This window comes from Meleagris gallopavo, chromosome 3 (assembly GCF_905368555.1).
Source record: "Meleagris gallopavo chromosome 3, MGAL_WU_HG_1.1, whole genome shotgun sequence".
NCBI classification, from domain to species: domain Eukaryota; kingdom Metazoa; phylum Chordata; class Aves; order Galliformes; family Phasianidae; genus Meleagris; species Meleagris gallopavo.
The window spans coordinates 87,678,958-87,696,229 of NC_139406.1; the positions used below are offsets into that span (position 1 = coordinate 87,678,958).

The following is a 17,272-nucleotide window of genomic DNA, read 5'->3' on the forward strand; positions in this document are numbered from 1 at the left end:
GGTTGATGAGGGAGAGGCTGCTTGAGTAGACTACATAGTGGCTAAGACTGTGGTGAAGTCTATCTCCCCCAGTATTCTCTGGGAGAAGCTGGCAGCCCGTGGCTTAGACAGGTCCACTCTTTGCTGGGTAAAGAACAGGCTAGATGCCTAGGCCCAGAGGGTGACAGTGAATGAGCTTGTGATTCATCAGGGGTGCTGATCCCCAGGGGTCAGTAGTGGAGCCCATCCTGTTTAATATCTTTATTGATAGTTCGGATGATTGAATTGAGGGGCACTTTCAGTAAGTCTGCCAAGCTGGGGGGAAAAGTGTTGATCTGCATGAGGGCAGAAAGGCCCTACAAAGGGACGCAGACAAGCTGGAAAGATGGGCTGAAGCCAACTGTATGAGCTTCAACAAAACCAAACAAGCCCAGCATTTTGATTGTAACAAGATGTAAAACTACAGGCTTGGTGCAGAGTGGCTAAAAAGCCATGTGAACAAAAACCATCAGGGGTATTGGTCAAAGTTCAGCTGAAGGTGAGCTAGCAGCATGCCCAGGTAGCCAAGGCTCAGTGCATACTGGCTTGTATCAGAAACAGTGTAGCCAGGAGGAGCAAAGAGGTTATAGCTCCCCTGTATTCAGATCTGGTGAGACGGCAACTTGATTGCTGGTCACAGCCAAAGGATAACAATTAACAGCTCTGTCTGGGTGGAGGTGGGTCAGAAGTAGTGTCTCCCAAGGGCTTGTGTTGGGAATGGTGCTCTTCAGCCTCTTTATCAATGACAGACAATGGAATCGAGTGCACCTTCAGCAAGTTAGTAAATGACACCAAGCTGAGCGGTCGATACATTGGAAGGAATGTGGGAGGGACCTGGACAGGCTGGAGAAGTGGGCACATGAAAACCTAATGAGGTTCAATAAGGCTAAGTGCAGGGTCTTAAACTAAGACAGAGGAGGTTTAGGTTGGATATTAGGAAGAAGTTTTTCAATCAGAGGGTGGTGACGCACTGGAACAGCTTGTCCAAGGAGGTTATGGATGCCCCATCCCTGGAGGCATTCAAGGCTAGGCTGGATGTGGCTCTGGGCAGCCTGGTCTGGTGGTTGGTGACCCTGCACACAGCAGGGGGTTTGAAACTAGATGATCATTGTGGTCCTTTTCAACCCAGGCCATTCTGTGATTCAGTGAATTTCTTCTCAGAAAGAGTGGTGAGTCATTGGAACAAGCTGCCTGAGGAGGTAGTAGAGTCACCATCCCTGAAGGTGTTCAAGAGAAGGGTAGATGTTGAGTGATATGGTCCAGAGCAGTCACAGGCATGGGTTAATGGTTAGACTAGACAATCTTAGAGGTCTTTTCCAACCGTAATGATTCTATGATTCTGTGAAGGACAGGATCACAAGGTACTTGAGCCTTTAAGAAACTTCAGAAGTGTCCAATCCCCTTCTCAATATTATTTTGAATATTTAGAAAGCAACGTGAGGCATATTTGGAGCAGGGCAAGATATGGAAATGAAATCTTTTTTTTTTTTTTTTTTGTGATGGGATAGTACATTTAACTTCTATAGGGTATTAGATATTGTTTATAGAATCATAGAATTGCTCAGATTGGAAAAGACCTTAAAGATCATCGTGTCCAACCATGACCTAACCATACTACCCTAACTTACCCTAACTCTAACAACTCTCTGCTAAATCATGTTTCTGAGCACCACATCCAAACGGTTTTTAAACACATCCAGGGATGGTGACTCAAACACCTCCCTGGGGAGCCTATTCCAGTGCTTAACAAACCTTTCTGTAAAGAAGTGTTTCCTGATATCCAACCTAAACCTCCCCTGGCACAACTTGAGGCCATTTCCCCTTGTCCTGTCACCAGTGAGAAGAGACCAACCCCACTCTTGCTGTAAGCACCTGGAAGAAAGATCCTGGAAGAAAGCAATAAGGTTTCCCCTTAGCCTCCTTTTCCCCAGACTAAGTAGCTCCAGTTCTTCATTCTCTCCTCGTAGGCCATATTCTCCCAGTCCTTCAAAAGCCTTGTTGCCCTTATTTGGACCTGCTTCAGCACCTCCATGTCCTTTCTGTACTGAGGTGCCCAAAACTGAACACAGTACTCGAGGTGAGGCCTCACCAGGGCTGAGTACAGGGCAGGATGACTTCCCTAGTCCAGCTCACCTTACCATTCCTGATACAAGCCAGGATACCATTGGTCTTCTTGGCCACCTGGGCACACTGCTGGCTCATATTCAGCTGACTGTCCATCAGTACACCAAGGTCCCTTTCCATCAGGCAGCTTTCCAGCCACTCTTCCCCAAGCCTGTAGGGTTGCCAGGGGTTGTTGTGATCAAAATGCAGGACCTGATACTTGGCCCTACTGAAACTCTAACAGTTGCCTTAGCCCATCAATCCAGTCTATCCAGGTCCCTGAGTAGTACCTTTGTCCCCTGTGGCAGATCAACACTCCCTCCCAACTTGGTGTCATCTGCAAACTTACTGAGGGTGCAGTCAATTCCCTCATCAAGATCATTAATAAAGATGTTAAATAGAAGTAGCCCCAGTTCTGAGCCCTGGGGGACACCGCTCGTGAAATGTATGAAGGCTGCTCTGAAAGTAATACCTCCTAGTTTATCATGTTGGTCCACAGCCTCAGAGACAAATGTTGATGGTATGGTAGTAAAGATTGGACCTTCCCACGGCTATTTGGTTACATGTTGTTACAGTGTGACAGATGGCAGCAGAGGGACAGTCTGGCTAAATGCTGTCTAACACAGAAGTGTGTGTGATGTAATGATGTGACATTGCATTCCTCCATGGGGGAAAAAAAAATTGCACCCGTTGCTATTCATTGATGCTTGCTAAGCGTTTATGGAGACCAAGCAGTAGACCAAGCAGTGGATGTTATCAGATTGAAAGGTGGACTGCTTGGGCAAGATTTTCTTAGTGATGATGCTGTTGTAGCAGCTGTGAAACAGTGAATCACTTCCACTGGCACAGATTTTTGTGAGTGTGGTATGCAGGTGAAAATGCTTAGCTAATGGCGGTTACTGCATTTTAGCATAGAGTTTTGTAGCTGAGAATTTGCTGTATAAATAGTGTTACTGTGCTCTTTGTTGTGGTTTCCAAGGAATAGGAGGTGCTACTTTCAAAGTGATCTACATAGGGTGTATATGTATATTTCAGTTGCCTTTGGAATTTTTTATGAAATCATGGAACAAAGGAAATGATCTTTTTGTAGTTAGTGGATTCTTGAACTAACTATGCATGAGTTTTTTCTCTGAAGATAATTGTCAACATTAGCTGAATCATTTGGGAATTCTTTGCGCTTTTTTTTTTATAGATGAGCTCCAAAGTTCTACTCACAATAAGACAAATAATAATTTTTAGTGAAGTGGTGAGTGAATCTGGGGCTGGAGCCTATGTTTATGTCTTATTTTCCTGAGCTGAGACTGAATGAACATCTGCTAATATCTCAGTTGCTAGTTTTCCTGCAACAGTTTCAATGTTAGTAAGTCTGAATAAATTTTTTGGTGTGAAGTAATAGGTGTTCAATTAGTTTTAAATTGCTTAAATAAAAAGCCTACTCAAATTTGTCATATTGGTGACTGAAATGTATTTTCAGATCAATGCAGACAGTAGTATTCAGATTGGGTAAGAGAACTTAAAATGCTTTTGAACACAATTTATTATCAAGATTGGTTTAAGTCCTTCAACATGGATGTTATTAATTTGAATATGTTGAATGCTGCAGACATCATTCTAGCATGAACCGCTTATTTTATTGTACATTTAAATCAGATTCATTGTCAATTGCTTCTACAAAGGTAATGGATATAGAGAATATAGTTGTTCTGAATTCAACTATTGTAATAATGCGCATTTGTTAAAATAAATTCCAGTTTCTTATGCGTAGTTCATGATTGAAATATTTCATTTTATACCAATTACAAATTATGGACTACTGATCAAGCTAAATTTGTGTTAAAAATTACATTTTTTCAAAGTACTAAAATGGTGACTGAAGAATATGGGTGGAATTTGTGGAATAATGAAGGTGGATGGGTACAGTAATAGAGCAGCTGCATTGAACATTTACAATTTTATAGTATTTTTCATTCAAGTCTCTTATAACCATTCAGAATGAATCTAGATGTAATCATTACCACAAATATTTGTCCATTATTTTCAAGTCTGTGAGGCTATTTTCATTTTCTTGATTACTCTTGTTCTCTAATTTGCCTTTGCCAGTATTTTCAGAATTGGTAAACTTAGAATGGGAGTCTCCTGAGATCCAAGTGTAGATTTGTTACAGTGAAAAATTTCAAATAAGAAAAATAGTATGGAATGCAGGAGAACTTCACATATGGCATAAATGTAGTCCTTTAATCCCAAAGGCTGCCTCAGAAGTAGTTAATGATGTTCTGTGCTGGAAGAGTTGTAGAAAGTTTGAAACAGGGCAGATAATATTGTCCTTGTTCTTTTTCCATTAAACTACTCTGAAATACTGCTACCACTGAGAATACTCTTTCTCCTTTGGAAGCTTGCTTTTCTGAAAACTAATATATGTTCTTTAATGTAGATCTGTATAAAAATGCAGCCTACTGAGCCACAGTGTAGTACTATTGTTTTTACTGATTTTATTTATTTGTTTGTTTATTTTCCCAACATGATAGCTTAAGGAATGACTGTACTGTCAGGCCACATATCCATCTAGATCAGTATTTTATCTGGTCAGTAGCAGAGGTTGTTTTCTGTCTGTCCTTCTGTCTGTCTTTCTTTCACAAGATGATACTTTCTGAATGATCGAAGTTGGAAGGGACCTTTGGGTCCATCTGGTCCAATCTCTGCTCAAGCAGAGACGCTCAGAGCAGATTACCAAGGACCACAGTTTTTAGAGATTTCAGAGGAGACTTTGCAGCCTTTCTGGGCAATCTGTGCCAGTGCTGTCATCCACACAGCTCTCTGAAGATCAAGGAGAAGTTCCAGTTTTCCAGTTGTGCTCCTTGCCTTATGTCCTTTTGCTAGACTCTGCTGAGGAGAGCCTGGCTCCATCCTCTTTGTTGTTTTTGTTGTTTTAACACTGTATTAAGTATAAATGCAATACACACTTATTTTCTTTGAGTTTTATATTTTGTCTTGCATTGATTTACAAGTTGATTTACAAGAGACAAGTACGCACTATCACATCATTCTACATTAAATGCAGGTACTTAGATTGGCTTAGCAGAGGGATCTGGAATACTAGCTTGTAGTTCTTCTATAGGAAGATTACTTCTACCTTGAGATTAACAGGAAGCAATCCTACTTTGTCATTATCTAATGTATCTAGCAATGTTGTTTGGTGAATTAAGTGAGAAGTAATTGTTGCTTAGATCTCTGCTATGATTAAATGTAAAGAAAAAACCAACATAGCAACAACAAAAAAAACATGCAATTTTTTGTTCATCAGCTAAATTCCTCTACTATTGTATTAGTCATATCCTTGATCTGAGAACATGGGATTTTAATATCTAGTATTAGGAAAAGCTTTAATCACATGTTCATTTACTATTTGTGTTCTCAGAGATGTTATTACTTCATATAGCTAAGCAGCAGTGAATGTAATCTAAGGATTAAGAAAAAGTAAATCTTCCTGTCCATTTGACCTTGGAAATCTGATTGGATTTGCTATGTGATTGGGCATGATTTTTCCCTAATTATCTAGAGCTTCATGTATGTGGATGATAAAGAACAAGTGACTTGTGCAAATCTGATTCAATGCTTAATTTTAATGCTTAGTTTTATTTCGTATTCATCTTAGTTTTGAGTATAATGAAATCAGAGGAAAAACAAATCTGTGATAAAATTTTTTGCTCTTAGGATAACTTTTGTTGGTAGTTCAGTGAACATTCAAGAAGTCTTAGGCTGTTTTTGATTAAATTTTAAATAATATGAGTCAATTCTTGTTTTATAATGCTATGTCAGTGCACTTTATGGCTGCTCAGAAGGAAAAGAATTCATTTGAATTTGAAGTAAAATAGGGGAAAATGTAATCCATTTTCCTAACATTGTTTGTCAATCTCATGAGTTTCAGTAGCTTCTTCAATCAAATGGAAGTTTTTTTAAGCAGTGGGAATTAAAGTAAATACGGAAATGGCTGTTCTTAACATGGTCAATAAAAGTACATAGCTTATTTAAAGTACAAAGGCAGCTCTTCAGTCAAATGAATGATTTTTTTTTTTTTTTTCAAAACTTATTGGCTGCTTCATGTTGAGTGATTATTAGTGCAAGAAGATGATGCTGTTCCTATGACCTTTTGAATCTCACTGTCTTAAGTAAATCAAAATAATGAGTAAATATTGCATTGAGGTTGTCATCAACAAGTTCCTCTAATACTAAACTCCAATGATAACATGAGCTAAGATTTAGGAAATGCAAGTAACATTGCACTGAACTTGGAAGGAATTTATGCAGTTGGTCATCTGAGGAATGTTACTGAGACATTTTTAGGACCTCACTCGTACCACTTAAATGTTTGTAAGTCTGAGAGACCTCTGAATGTTCCTGAAACATTCAGTTGTGTCACACTTATTAGCATTTTCCATGAATATCCTTTAACAAGGATTAATTTGCGAATTCACAGTTCTAATTTGGAATTTTTTAGATCTATAAATGCAACTTCTATGAAAATTTTTCTGGGAACAGGGTAGGATTGCACTATGTACCGTACTGTAACGTTGCGTTCTCAACAGGAGAAAATGAATGTTTAGCTGTATCTACCCATTGATAAAAACACAATGAACATCCAAATTTGAGTCTTAAAGGCGCTTCTTCTCCGTGAGCTTAGGTTACTCTAGAAAGATGACTTGAATTCATCATTAATTACAGCTACTGAAAATGTCTAAAGATTTTATATCTACCTTACTACTGGGAGTCTTCTGTGCGCTGATCTGTTTCAAAATGAAATTAATGTGCTGTCTTGTAGTGTTTGGGTCTTGAATGCAGTCCGATTGTTATTCTGCTTTTCTAAACAACTTCTAGTCCTCCTATTAAATTTCAATATGATTGTATTTGCTTCAGTCATAGGAATAGAACTCTTTTTATTACAATTTTACTATGTGGTAAATATTGGTATAAAATCTTGCTAAAGATCTTCATCCTTCTGGTTTCATAGTTCTGAGTTTTGAGGATTCATACTTGGCGTATACAAACTGTAGTGCTAAAAATCGATGTCATAGTTTGCTTTGCACTCCCAAAACATAAAACTTTGGGTGTCTGATCTTGTTATCTGAAAAAATGAGAGCCTTCTCCTTGTTGTCTTTGTTATATGAGGAAGCAGAGGTGTTGGAAGAAGCTCATTTATATTTCAGAGTACTGCAGTAGTACCATACTTCAGGTATGCATGGATTCAGAAATTCAGAATTCTTAACACATCATTCACCTGCTTTCTGTGAGCTGGAACATTATGCTCTGCAAAATTTCAGTCTTGATTTCATCAGGGAGTGAATTTCAATTTAACTTTACATCTATCTTATTGCTCGTAATTCTCCAGTTCATAAAGTGGCATCTGCAAAACTTCCGTTGTTGCTGAGATTCAGTGGTTGAAATATTTCTCTGTTACCATTTTGCAGGACAGTGTACTGAAATTCAGGGTTTTTCATTAGTGTGCTGCAGCAAAAAGGGCACTGGAAGAAGGTTGCTTTACAGAATATTGATCCTCCCAAATGTTTACACTGTTAGATTCGTATGATTAAATTTTCTAGGGTTTTGCCAAGTAGATTTGAAAGTGTAGTTAGGGAGGTCTGTTCTTTCAGAAACCTTCAGGTTAGATGAAGGAACTAGAGAACAAACTTAGGAGGAGCAGCAGTGAGGGAAATGGAGTTGTTCAGTCTGCAGAAGAGGAGGCCTGAGTTTCTTCTCATTACTTTTAAATCTCATTCCTAATTGTCATCTTGGGTTGTGTCTAGAGATCTCAGATGAGTGTTATTCCAATGTGCTTTAGTTGCAATTCTGAAATTTTGAGAACTTGAATCCACACTTTTGCAGTAGACAGCCACCATTACAACTGCGTACTTTATAGAACTTTATATACAAATGTTTATGTAATAACATATAATAATTAAATTATGTGATATATTTTTAAATTAAAAAAGTAAAGTATCTAAGACAAAATAGTTTTTTCCTTGCTTGAGCCATATGATTCGTAAAGGTATCCTAAATATTATGTAAAAAAAAATATATTTAAAATGCTTGCACTGATAATTTAAGATAATAATCTAAGTATTAAAAACGCTATAAATGAAAAACATGGTTTACTCCATTTTTTATATACAACGGGAATTATATATAATAGTGTCATGCTATACAGTACTGTTTGTGAAGTTATTATTTTTAATTTATATTGCTTTTGAAGATTCTTAGCTTTCAAATAGCAGTATTAAGCTAAGAAAATAACAAACATTTTTCTTTTAACAGAAATTGAAAAATACCAGAAAGGAGAAGGAAAGGAGGAAGAAAAATATATTGATGTGGTCATCAATAAAAATATGAAATTGGGGCAGAAAGTTTTGATTCCAGTAAAGCAATTTCCTAAGGTAAGTGTAGTTTTCATACTACATAACTAAATGCTTATAAAAAGATAGTAATGGTATATCTTAAGGAGATGACTTTTACGTTTAAGATAGTATTAACTCTCTGTAGTAATGCTGTCCTCTAGTCTGCTGTATGGGAATTCTAAGGTAGGAATGTTTCTTGAAATAAATGCACAGAAGAATGTTGCTAGCACGCAAAAAAACATGTTGAAAACAAATTATAAATCATTTCTTAGAATAGTAGAATCCTTTTTGGATAGAAGAAAGAAATAATTACATTTAAATTAATGCTGATTCTGGGCTTAGGAACATACTTTATTTTACACACACAAAAAAAATACAGCTTAAAATGAATTGCCAGAGGAACTCGCTGTGTAAATTTCTTTCTTGTCTTCAGTTTTAGACAGTTTTAGTCTTGAACTGGGTATATGCACACTCTGAAATTAGGCAGTGTATTCCAGGGGAAGTAGAAACTGTTTTGTTGATATTTTTGAATTCCCAGTATTTCTTTATGGTCAGGTGTTAAAATATTGCTGCATGGAAGCATGTTAGACATGCAGTGTTGTGTGGAACTTGATTCTTTTGTGTCTCCAAAAATGTAACTACTAATGTTTGAAAAAAGAACGCAAGCAAAATAGAAGATTGTTAGAATTTGTCAGGTTGGATGGGGAGCTGGGCAACCTAATAAAGTGCCTGATTTATTGGTTACCAATCCTGTCCATACCAGGAAGATTGGAACTAGATGATCTTTAGATCCCTTCCAACCCAAGCCATTCTATCATATGATTCTGCAATTTCTTACTTCCTTGGGATAGCTTTCATTGGAAATGTCAAGGCTACTTCTGTTTCTGCTTGCATCTTCATTCCTTTCCTCCACTTTGCCTGGAAGACTTCTTTCTAAATAGTTTTCTTTGGACTATCAGTGTTTTTCTCTTAGATCATGCCAAGTAATTTGCAGGAGTTTCAGCTTTGAATAAACTTTAGTGAAATACCGTTTCAATGAATTTCTATGTGCTTGCATACCTTTTATACTTGGGCACCTTTTTGGAATCCTGACATGGAATTCCATGTTTATCTAATGATCAGGACGAACTATCCTATAAATACCACATTAAGAATTGCAAAAAACCGGAAGGTAACAAATAGAGGAAGCTTACACGGATGGTATTTCTAATCAAGATGTTTTTCTTCATTTAAATGTTGAGATGTGTAAGCAGTCGAGATTGAAAGGAGAGAAAGCAAAGTGACAGGAAGAGGAGAAAAAATGTCTTTTGAAAGATTCTCTTTCTTTAGCATCAACTTTCCATAAAGATCTAAATACTGAAATTCTTGTTTACAATAACTATTGGGAAAGCCTATGCAGTCTTTTGAAAGGACAGGGATGCTCTTCTGTATGCCGGTAGTAGATGTGGACTTTTTTTGACTGAGCTGGAGTCAAGCCTTGTCTGCGCTATGGAAAGGAACCTGAACTTATATCCAAAAATAGGGCTTTATAATCCTGTATGTTTAGAGGAACAGGATCCAAGGGACAGTAACAGCTGCTGTGCAGAACAAACTTCCCATGTGAGTTCATATATCTCCACTTTTACTTTTTCTGCAGAATGGAGAATACTGGTAACTCCTCTCAAACAAATCTCTTCTACCAAAGGGAATAAAACTATAATATTTTCTGGTTGAAGAGTGTTTTTGCTCCCTAATGGATAGGGAGATGCTCAATATTTCTTTCAGAAAGTTCAATTTTATTACTTATAAGTGGATAATTGTGTAAAAGCTTGCTCGTTACAGATTAAATATTGTCAAAAGGATTTAAATCTCACTGTGTGGGAGTAGCCTGGGAGGTGGGCATGAATTCAGGCTTGTCACAGGCACTCTTGGTCTTCTCTGAAAGAGACCCAAAATACAAGCAGACACTGTAATTGTGTGCCATCGTGTTTACTAGAATTGGGCTTGCTGCTTTATTTCAGAACTGTAATAAATTTAAATACTTTGTACCAGGTGGCATAGCTTCAAATATGACAAACTGAGAGCCTTATTCTGATGTACTGTAGTCTGCAGAGCTTAGAATGCCGTGAACATGAGGGGAGAAAGAGCAAACATTACAACGCAGAAGGTGTAAATACTAATTCTATTCCTGTTAGATACGTTCAGAGTAGGGTTGAATTAGTACTGCTTTATCAGGTCTGTCAGGGGAGATATGAAGGGATTCCAGACACTTTAATGAGCTGTGCTTTGAACACATTTATTATATATTCAGATGGTGCAGAATTTAAGCAGAAGACATAATGTGGTTCTTAAAAAGCCTGAAATGATGCTTTATGCCTCTAGGCCATGCTTTTCTGTGCTTGTATGTGCTTTGCCAGACCATTTTGCCTGCTAGAGGTGTTAGAGTTAATGCAAATATGTCATTTGAAGAGGGTGCCAAATTGATAGTACCTCACAAAAATGGTTGAAGGTTGATTCTGATTTGTGAGTAATTTTCTCCTTTCTGCTGATCAGTATTGGTTACAAATGCTTCAGAAACATGGAATGTAAGGCAGATAAATATGGATGACAGCTGTGTAAAAAGCTCTTCTGCATGTAAATATTAAATCTAGAGCTGTTCTCATCACAATTTTTCTTCTCTCTCTCTGCCAACTGTCCATGCTAAAGCTGTCAGTTAGCATACAAATCCTGGACAAGGATACTTTTAGTATTTCAGATTTAGTCTCTTTGTTAATGAAATGAGCATCGGGTGTTTAGAGCTGACAAAGGTACTATGATAATTTATAAATCCATCAAGCATCAGGAGTACCAATTTGACTCTGACTAACTAAGGTATCCAGACAGTGACAAAAAAAAGGTTATTTCAACTCTGAAATGGTGCAGCTTTTTCAACTTAAGTGAGAACAGAAAAGTTGATTATTGAAGTTATTAAACCCTTAAGATGGTATAGTATCCAAAAATGTTACTAAATACAAATGATTTTGCTAAAAATCAAAAACCATTCTGCTAATGTTTGCCAGTGACTCTGGTAAGTCGTGATGTCTCTTCTATTTAGATAAATAGATGGGATCAATGAAATACCAGTGTATTTTTTTTTTTTTTTTTGAGTTCTCTACACCAAATCAGCCCACCCATGTGCTACTCACCATTCAAATACCTTACTAAAGCTGACACAGAGTAAACTTTAAGTATTTCATCATGCTTTCTCTCTTTAGAACCTCTCCAACTCTGACTCCTTGAATAAATCATAATAGCCTCAACATAGGTCAGGCAGTTCTAGCTCCGATCTGATCAATGCATCATTGTAATGACTGCTTACATTACCTGTCCTGTCAGATGCATTTTTGCAGGATCATGGCTCAGTCCTGTGCATACTCAGCCTCATCACCTCTGACAAACCTAAAGGCGACAGGTTTACTGCAGAAGAAAGCTATTCAACTGAAGTTCAGAGCTGCTGGTTTTATCTCTGAAGGAAATCTGGTATATCTCATGTTGAAAAGTAGTATCTCCCATTTTCCTTTGTTTGTTTATTGTTGGTCTCCCTAAAAAAAATCTCCTTGTTTTCTTGGTCTTCTGCTTAGTAGTTCAACAGTTCATACTGATGTGGATGTGTTAAGTTTGCCTAACTGTAATCTCTCATATTAGAGAGAGTTCACAAAATCACAGAGTTGTAGGGGTTGGAAGGGAGCTCTGGAGATCGAGTCCAACCTCCCTCTAAGGAAGATTCCCTACAGCAGGGTGCACAGGAAGGCGCTCAGATGGCTCTTGAATATCTCTAGAGAAGGAGCCCAAGGAGCCCTCCCCCCTCTACCTGAGCAGCCTGTTCCTAATTGTTTTTTTTCCTATCTTCCATAAGTTAATTGCCATTACTACAATAGCATTTAGTCTCACTCTAGAAATACCTGTACACTTGACAAAGAGAATGTTGCAGTTATTGCTGAATTATTTTCCAGTACAGAAGAAGATGCTTGTGATCAAATAGACAATATATGGTAACAAGGTCATATACTATTCATTTTACTCTCTTCCTGCAGTTGAATTCAAGAAGAACTGAGGAACAAAATTCATGTTGTGTGGTTTTAGTGGGCCACTTTGGTGGTAGGTGGACAGTTGGACTAGATGATCTTGGTGGTCTTTTTCAGCCTTGATGACTCTATGATTCAATGACTCCTGTCTGAATCTTCACAGAAAGTGACAAAATAACCAGAACAGCCTGAATTTTGTCATTTCTATGAAATAATTTATGATACTTGAAGGAATTACATTCTGGTTTTATCTCAAGGTTGGTTGTGCATTTGAATTATTTTTATTTGCGTTCCTTGGAAACACTTGTGCCATTAAAAAATGCAGCGATTATATTTTAGTATGATGACAGCATTATTTGGTGAGACAGAACTGTGTGGGAACTCCACTGTAGGCTGCAGGCCCAGCAAGTCTTTTCTTTTCTGATTGTATACAGTCTTGTTAGGAGTAATTCAGGTTGGCCTAGATTGATTGATTCCTCTGAAAATTTTGTATTGCTGAGATGCAGGAATTACTCTGAAATATTCAGGTGAGGCTTCTGTATGTTCTCATAATGCTGTCTGCAGTCCTGTTCTGAGACATATATGATGAACAAGAGTAAGTGGGAAACAGGATTTTATGCTGCCTCAATGGAAAATTTTTTGAGGTAGGATTCCATTCCAGATTGTTACCTATCTTAAGGAGTCTACATGAATGCTGGATGTCTAACTTGCTATTAGTTTAATGAGGTTTTGTCCAGTTAGGAATTGGAGCTTAGGGGTGATTTAATATACTTGCTATTTCACCAGCTGAATATTTTTGTTGATTCCAGGTCAAGTGTGAAAGTGCAACCCTATAACTTCTGCTGGATATCATGCTTGAAAAATGAATCTTTAAACTTGCACAGACATAGTGGTAGCAACGAAGAGTTGAAGAGAAGTGCTGGCAATGGAAGATCATGATGTGGCAGTATGAGAGTGAAGGGGCTCTTAATCTTTCCTACTACTTCTATGAAATGCCTGAACTTCTAAAAATTTTCATAGCTTACAGATGCATCAGGAGAGTATTATCCTCCCCAGCACATGCATCTGATAAATATGCACTGTGAAATAGTCTGTAATCTCAGACATCTGATTTTGTTCTTCCAGCTTAGTAAACTAAGTGTTCTGACTTCAGAGAAATAGCTTTAATGGATGATAAATAGAATGATGATGATTTTTCGTGGAATCAATCAAAACTGCAGAAATAATCACTTCCACCTTTTGACAAGCTACCATTTTGAAAACTGCTTACAGAACTATATTTAAATACCGAGTAGATTTCCAAAGTTCATAAGAAGCGATTTGCACTATTTCCCCGAAGTGGTACTCTATATTCTCAAAAGTTACTTTCTTAAAGTGTTTTAACTCAACATTTAAAATTAGAATACATATTTAAAACTGACTGTCATGTATAAGGTATTTGAAATATCGTTTGGAGAGATTCATATTTTACACTCCAAAATTAATGCCTCCTATTTTTTTTTTTTTCCTTGGGCAACTACAACAGATACAAAAAGCACAATAAGACTATTCGATAGAGCAAATTCTCAGCTGCATCACTGGATGCGATCCACTGTTTCACCACTGCTGTGATGGCATCACTGCTAGGAAAATGTTGCTCATGCAGTCTGTCTTTCATTGGCCTGGACAGATGGAAGCCAGATGACACCAAATCCAGACTACGTGGTGGGTGTGGTAGGGCAGCCCAGCCAAGTCTGACAGTGTCTTCATGGTCTTCAACTGATATGGGGCCTGGCATTATTGTGTTGTAAGGGCAAAGTTGTTGTCTTTGTCCTTACTGGAAGTTGGAACCTTTGGCTTCGTCAGTGTCATGATGTAGTCAGAATTGATGGTTTGTCTAGGTTCCAGGAAATCCAGAAGGATCACTCCTTTTTCTTTGATGGGGAATTCATGTCCCCACTTCATGGACTGTCATTTTGAGTCTGGCTCATAGTAGTGACATGACATCTCGTCACTGGTAGCAATGCAGTCACAAAACTGTCACCTTCAGCCTCTTATTGGTTCAGTACATTGTGACATACTTAATGCGGTCTCCTTTCTTTTCCTGTTTGAGCCCAGTTGGTGCAAACTTTGATTTCCAGCATTGCCACCATTGTTTCCAATGTATTGAAGCCGATACTCATATCCATACCCAGTTTCATGGTTGTAATCTGCTGATTTGCACTTAAAGGGAGATGCTATTCATTTCATACTATATATGGCCATCCAGTACATGGCTAATCTTTCACGTTGCTGTTACCACTGCTGAAATGCATGTACCAGCCACCATCTCACTGTGCCCAAATTCACTGTTAGGTCTCCATAAATGTTCAGTGAGCGTTGATGAGTGTCAGTGGATGCCATTTTTTTCACATGGAGGAATTCAGTTTTACACTTTTGCTTCCTACTCACTTTTGTGTCAAGTGCCATTTAATCAGACTGCTCCACTGCGATCTGTTGTACGGCAACAAAATGTAATATTAAAATATATCAGCCTCTACTGCTATTTCACAAACCTCCAGCTTTGAAATTCTGGTCCAAAGGTAAAGGAATAGGAGGCATTACTTTCAGAGCAGCCCTTTTAATTATGTGACTATTTAGAATATGCATTCTTATTAAAAAAAAAAAAAAAAAAAAAAAAAGAATTGAACAAAAGAAATAAGAAATAGAAATAATAAAAGTATCTGAAGTCATGGGAAAGAACAAGCCTTAGATTTAGCACTAGAGAACTGTTGAATAACTTTGCTGTAATCAACCAAGTTTCAAGTTGGATAGATGTTTAAAGATCTATTACTGCTGAGAGCTGTGTGGAGCAGAGAGCAGTGTGGTACAACATAAATGATTGAAGCACTTACCTTCCTATAGAAACCATATTCTCTTGGAATGAGTAAGGAAAATCTTGAACTCTTCCTGATTTCAGGCCATTGGAAGGGAAGGCACACTGAATCATATCTTAAATACTTTTTCTTCTAGTGAATCTATCACATATGAACCATTGCAGAAAACTAATACGCCAAGAAAACTTTCTACAGCTTTGGCACTGGATTGCTAGAGCTTTACAGCAAAGCATTTGGTCTGATATTTGTACTTTCACTAAGTATTTTAAGCTGGATGAACCAGTCTCAGCAGACTTGTCTTGATGGGGATAAACGAGGATTACTTTTTCTATTATATCCTACTTCCTGTAATATATACACTTAAACATGCAGCATTGGCATTAATTCCTTTTTTTCCTGAAATTCACAGAGAAGATTAAACGTTCACAAAGAAAATACCTCATTTGTATTTGTAATATTTGTAGAAGTTGCTTTTTTTTTTTTCTACAACTGTTTTCAAGAAATAGCTTCAAGCATTGCCTTGATAAGGAAATACATATCTAGGTAATTGTTAAAGACATATTTTGATCTGAGAATTCTGGAGGAAGGAAGAGCTAAGCAATGATGTCCATAATCTCCAATGTACTTTATGTGCAAAAATACTTAAAATGAGGACTTAGGAATATCTCGAAAGAATACAATCTTTAAGCCAAAAAAAAAAAAAAAAAAAAAAAAAAACCACCAAAAACAAAACAAAACAAAAAAACAAAACCCAAAACAAAGAAACAAACAAAAACCTTACTACTACTTATCTATTAGTGTAAAATCTTCTTACTATGTTAAAAAAAAAAAAATCTCCTATATATATATAGGAGATTCTTTAGTTGTGCAGCCTTTAAAGGTAATTTGTGCAAGGGAAACTAATGCTTTCAGTATAGTTAACCTACATTTTTGGGCTAGTGGACATCATGGCCAACAGGCAGAATCTCATACCTTAGGAATGAGCGGAGATTGTGTTGAATTTAGTAGTACTGATGTGAGACTGAAGGGGTACCATTTATCCACTCACTATTGGAGTGTGTTTTTTGGCGTTAACTTGGCAGTATCTAGTGTTTTTTCCAATTTGGTCTACCCAAAATGTTACTCTCAGTCTTGATACTTTTTACTAAAATGTCTCAACTTTTTTGTTGTTATCTGGTTTCCTAAGGTTGAGTATCTGGCACAGTCTTCCGAATCTTTCTGAAAGCAGTTAAGAGATGACTTCATCTTATTTACTGTAATCCATACTAAGATCCTAATTCTTACCTAAGATCCTGGAAGCTGTTTTAATGTATAGATACCTCTTGTTTTAACATGGATTTATCCACACCACGGAATGACATTCATGGCTGACACTTGTTAGTAGTGGAAAGTAATGTGACTGTTTTAGTACAATGTTAATCTGAAACTAGCAAATTTGAGTACAGTTTTGACTAATAGTGTACAATTCAGTTATGATCATGCTATACTGAGAAGACAATGGAGAGAAGAATCTGACAGCTTGAATTTTGCAGAAATAACAAAGTGACTGTTTGATCTTGCTTGTCCATAGCTGCACAAATATCTTGTTTTTACTATTCATTGCCTAATTCAGTGAGTTTATAGACTTGAGTTCAATACTAGATCAGAATTTTTTTTTTTTGGTCTGTGTTCAGAAGGACAAAAGAACTTCAGGAGTGTGAGGCATAGGAAGCAGCTGTGAACCTATGTAGAAACTTGTGTAAGAGCTAGCTTGGATTTACCAGGTTTACTGCCTTACGTTCCACCATCAGCTGGGCTGGATTTGTTTATTTTGTAATGAAAATTTGTGTTACCATGTTGTGTTTTTTTATCTTAGGTTCAAGTCTCA

General features: G+C 37.2%; 1 protein-coding gene across 3 annotated transcripts in view; it reads left to right on the forward strand.

The window, feature by feature from the left end:
• KHDRBS3 (KH RNA binding domain containing, signal transduction associated 3) overlaps nucleotides 1-17,272 on the forward strand; it is a 78,076-nt gene that overhangs the window by 15,132 nt on the left and 45,672 nt on the right. For all 3 annotated transcript variants that reach the window (XM_031552981.2, XM_085221729.1, XM_085221730.1), the window contains exon 2: nucleotides 8,428-8,546. In XM_031552981.2, coding sequence (XP_031408841.2) covers nucleotides 8,428-8,546 — 119 coding nt within the window. The remainder of the gene's footprint in view (nucleotides 1-8,427; nucleotides 8,547-17,272) is intronic.